We start from the raw sequence: 4,282 nt of genomic DNA, 5'->3' as shown, positions 1-4,282 counted from the left end.
CTATATTGGAGTAAATAAATTAGCCGAATGCTCTATTAGGGTGACTGTTCTATTAGAGTATCTCGATCTCGCATTTGCTACACGGAGTTGGCTTTCGAATCAAAACTCAGTGGTTTGTAATCCGATTCTTCTGTACTACTGCAAGGACTTTCTATGAAGATTATTCCAGCTATACACCGATTTTCAGCTCATTGCTCTAAGCGGTTTGCCTAGTAGGCGTGAAAACTAATACTTTTTAATTCATAAAAATCGATCGCGTAATTGTGACACATGTTGGGTTTTGTGTCATATCTCCGTGGTCTTTATCTCGATTCCTTTCAAACCACCAAAAGGCACTCCTACGATGGTTACTCCATCTACATAGCAATTTTCAACTCATTCCATGAAGCGGTTTACCCTGTAGGCGTGACAACAAATCGATCTTGTTTTACGCGAATAATCGGTCATAACTCCTGAACCATTCATCGGATTTGTACCAAATTTGATGCTGGGATTCGCCTTTGGACTCCCTTTCTGTGTGCCAAATTTCAAGGCGATCGGAGTACGCGTTTGCTTGTTATAGCAATTTTTGCAAGTGTGCGAAAAGACGAAGAAAAAAAAAAACGAAGAAAAAAACACGAAACTTTGGCAGCTCGTATCTCGGAAATGGCTGGAGCGATTTCCTTCAAATTTGGAATGTAGGCTCCCTTGGCTGGCGGGCAATTGTGTAGCAAATTTGGTTCCAATCAGATAAGTGATCACCGAGATACAAAGGTGTGAAAATGACGTTTTCTTTCTTCCTGTCAATATACTCACGGTGTGGCGCGCCGGCTTCTTGGGCCGCACGACACACTACCGTGTGTCTTGATATATATATATATATATATATCTAATCCAAAACAGCCAAGCTGTAAAAAAAGTGTGCGGCCCTCAAAAAGGCTACGGTGAAAAAAGATGCGAAATCTAAGGTGGCGGCCAAGAAATGGCTGTGATGGTAGGTTAAAGGTTAACTGCAGTGGAAATTTTACCTACCCTTTTTAATGTCTGTGTATGTTTATTTACTCATACAGTGCACAGAACAACAATTTTTATAATGATGTGTTGTTGTGTTGACGAGATATAAACCCGCAAAGATGTTGAAACGTCACTTCCTAGAATTCAACCACAAGTCTTTGATGTCGATTGCAATGTCACGGTCAGATCCGGTGAACTGCTGACTACGCTAATTACCAATGGCGAACGGGTGAATGATCTTGCTCTGGTCTTGTTTTGTAGTGAAATATTGCAGCTGGTGTGTTTTAACTTTGTGTCCAGAAGCATGAGAACCTGTAACATGTTTGTTCCGTTTCTGACGCATGTGAAAGAACGTGATTTGTCCTGTCAGTTCAGTGATATACTATAGTACGCTATGGTGCCTGGAAAATCATCACGAAGGATGCACAAGGACGTATGCCGGCGAAGCAGCGAGTTTTGTCAAAAAGGAGGTAGCAGCAATGCTTAAGGTAACATATTGAATGTCTGTAATGGTGTAGCTACAACGTTGTTCGCCACAACTGGGCCTGACCTAGCAGCGACAACCTAAATTATTATAATGTCTAACAAAATCCTTTGTGTCAGTATACTTTGGTGTTGTAAATAAATGTTTGGCATTAATCTACAGCTGTACTGTCTAGCTCCTATTGTGAGAAAGTATCCCATAATTGCTATTTTACACCTCAGTGAATGACATATGCATGTTCCAGTACAAAAAAAGATATTAATGTGTATGCGTATATTGATGATAAATTATTATCTTTTGTATCGAGAGAACAATGGAATAGTGTCCTTATCGGGATGCTCATATGCACTAGCCAATGGTGGGGGTGATTCAGAGTGCTCATGTTTTTCACCAGCAGTACAGTACTCCACTGCTTTGTGCATCAGCTTCTCTACATAGACTATATTGAAAGTTCACATGATGCATGAAACAAAATTATTCTTTTTTCTGTCACTTACTGTATGTCTTGGGAACTGGGATAGATCTGGGAGTGCATTCACCGGCTTTAGCCTTTGTATATGCTATTGCTAAACGCTCCTTTCCTTCCCTTGTCCTTGCTTGTGGTCTTCCAAGTTCTCATTAAAGTGTAATACAGCTAGTAACAACCTAATTACAATACTTATGTAATACTGATATCAGCTATGTAATACTAACAACCTAGAGAGCAATCCATGATAGGAGAAAGACAGCAACTTGGGAGCAAAATGGTTCACCACACTGTGATAAGCCTCCAAGCTGCTTGTTTGATGCTGTGATGATAGTTTCTTGATGTCTGGCAACAACGTCTTACTGCAGAGTATGTCATATAATTTTTCATGTGCTTTGCTGCCTGTGTGTTGTATAATAAACTATAGAATTTCAAAACAGTATATAGGGTATTGATAATGTTACCTGGTGCAAACCACTTTTTCCGTCTATCTTCAGGTAACAGTGTTGTGTGGTAGCATTCATCATGTTCATCACAGATGTGATCCATCAATGACTTCCATCGCTTCAAGATGTCATCACCATCAATTCCGTTCGCTGCACACCAATAAAGATGATTGGTAATGCTTTTTGTCCACTCCCTGACGAGGTCACAGTCTGCTTGTTTTGATAACTTGCCAAGCTTTTTTTTAATACCTACAAATCCAAGATATTTCAATGGTGGATTATTAAAAAATAATGTATACATACATTTGGAAACATGCCAAACATCATAGCGATGGTCAATATGTGGATGTTGCTGCCTAACAAACTTACTGACTTGCTTGTGCCTATCCGTTACCAGAGTCCCAACTTCTAAAGACTTACTGGCTAGAAAATTGAGAGCCTTTAACAGTCCCTCCTTTTCCATGTTATAGCTTGACGTGACCTGATTACACTGTAAATTAGTCAGTCAGTATCAGCATATCTTGTAGCAATGTGGTTACCTGAACAAGTTCAAGATGGATAATTTTTTTGGAGTCCATATCAACTATTCCATATGAACCAAACTTCACACTGTGACCAGGACTATCACATCTTCCATCTCCACCTATGGAAGAGGGCTACCTCGTGCTATACACTGCTGTAAGCAGTACAGTCTGACTCTCCTTCCATGTTGCTTTTATTGAAGGCAGAAGGTAAAATTTTTGATGATCAAAAAAAAGTTCTGTCTTAAATGCATGCCATTTTTAGGTGATCAAGAAGATGAAGCACTTTGGCAGGAGTGGCACCACTAAATAAGATGGATGCTGACAACAACAAATTTCCAGCAGGTGTGTCACGGATAAATGGCTGGCTTCTCCAAGTCCACTGGTAGCCACAGTGGGAACACTCCTGAGTAGCAGCAATATAAGTTCCCTGCTTGTCTGAAATCCTACCAATGCATGATAAATGGCATGATCTACATTGGGTGAATAGGCTTAACAGGTGAGAATGAAATACTAAGTATTTGATTTCATTCTGTGGAGACATTTCAGTGTCATCTCTAGAGTGTTAATAAGTACAACATGTAATAACATGTTGAAATCATGTCATTATACAGGCTTACTCTGTGGTGTAATCCTCTTGGCTAAGGCAGAATGAAGTGTCCAGGTCAACATCAGTAAAAGAATCATCTGGACACATTGTGGTGGACTGGAGATCTGGTTCGATTCCTGTGTGTTGTACTGGTGATGGCTCATGCAGAATAAATTGTAAAGGCGGAGCATCAATCAGGTTACATTGTATTTCTACTGATTTCTGTTTTGGGTGGGCTAATGTTCCTGTTTAAATGGCACAATGGTAAGGTCACACTCGGATGTGCACATACCTTTATTCTTTGTTTTTATTTTTATAGATGCTTGTGTTTCAACAGACTTCATCTCGGGATGTGCTTGAACATGTGTTCCCCCGCCTGTAGTTAAGGGGACAGGTATATCCATTTCTTCAGGTAAAAGGAGTGATGGTTCTGATGAAAGAACTTCATCTGCATCTGCGATGGCACTAGTGGAGAGGGAATCTTCATCCATGACAGAAATTGTAGAGGGCACATCTTCATCCGTTGGAGCACTTGTAGAGAGGACATCTGCTATTATCTATTATTATAATAATTATATGTAAAATTAATGTTATTGAAATTTTATTACATCAAGTTGTTATAGCTTACAGACTTCTGTTGACGCTTTTCAAAAGCTGGTCTTGGTGCCTTGCTTGTACTTCCAGGTGACTCAAACCTATCAGTTGACCTTGGAAATATAGTGGGAATAGCATCTGGCTTCAGGCGCTTGGCTGCTGGCAATCCCATTTGATCTCTATAACGAC

General features: G+C 40.0%; 2 protein-coding genes across 2 annotated transcripts; both read right to left on the bottom strand.

Annotated features, from left to right (window-relative positions):
- Positions 1-984: 984 nt before the first annotated feature.
- On the bottom strand, positions 985-3,034 carry LOC136266935 (uncharacterized). Its single transcript, XM_066061977.1, has 6 exons — positions 2,929-3,034; positions 2,693-2,879; positions 2,408-2,638; positions 2,174-2,345; positions 1,975-2,122; positions 985-1,916 (listed from the first exon to the last, which is right to left on the bottom strand). The coding sequence occupies exons 1-5, from the start codon at positions 2,965-2,967 to the stop codon at positions 2,044-2,046; spliced, it is 708 nt and encodes a 235-aa protein (XP_065918049.1). The 5' UTR covers positions 2,968-3,034; the 3' UTR covers positions 985-1,916; positions 1,975-2,043.
- A 51-nt stretch (positions 3,035-3,085) lies between these two features.
- Positions 3,086-4,276, bottom strand: LOC136266934 (uncharacterized). Its single transcript, XM_066061976.1, has 4 exons — positions 4,128-4,276; positions 3,792-4,056; positions 3,531-3,744; positions 3,086-3,467 (listed from the first exon to the last, which is right to left on the bottom strand). Exons 1-4 carry the CDS (start codon positions 4,263-4,265, stop codon positions 3,155-3,157), a joined length of 930 nt encoding a protein of 309 aa, XP_065918048.1. The 5' UTR covers positions 4,266-4,276; the 3' UTR covers positions 3,086-3,154.
- Between the last annotated feature and the right edge of the window lie 6 nt (positions 4,277-4,282).

This window comes from Dysidea avara, chromosome 9 (assembly GCF_963678975.1).
Source record: "Dysidea avara chromosome 9, odDysAvar1.4, whole genome shotgun sequence".
Classification (NCBI taxonomy): Eukaryota; Metazoa; Porifera; class Demospongiae; order Dictyoceratida; family Dysideidae; genus Dysidea; species Dysidea avara.
The sequence above is the reverse complement of the archived record's forward strand: the minus strand, read 5'-3'. Positions and strand labels throughout refer to the sequence as shown.

Bases quoted from the DNA above. Each gene is read 5' to 3' on its own strand.
- LOC136266935 (XM_066061977.1), bottom strand. From the start codon at position 2,967: ATGGACTCCAAAAAAATTATCCATCTTGAACTTGTTCAG. The intron at 2,880-2,928 runs GTAACCACATTG...ACTAATTTACAG, and splicing joins TCCATCTTGAACTTGTTCAG to TGTAATCAGGTCACGTCAAG. The intron at 2,639-2,692 runs GTATGTATACAT...TTGGATTTGTAG, and splicing joins TGTTTGGCATGTTTCCAAAT to GTATTAAAAAAAAGCTTGGC.
- LOC136266934 (XM_066061976.1), bottom strand. From the start codon at position 4,265: ATGGGATTGCCAGCAGCCAAGCGCCTGAAGCCAGATGCTATTCCCACT. The intron at 4,057-4,127 runs GTAAGCTATAAC...TTATAATAATAG, and splicing joins AAAAGCGTCAACAGAAGTCT to ATAATAGCAGATGTCCTCTC. The intron at 3,745-3,791 runs GTATGTGCACAT...CCATTTAAACAG, and splicing joins AATAAAAACAAAGAATAAAG to GAACATTAGCCCACCCAAAA.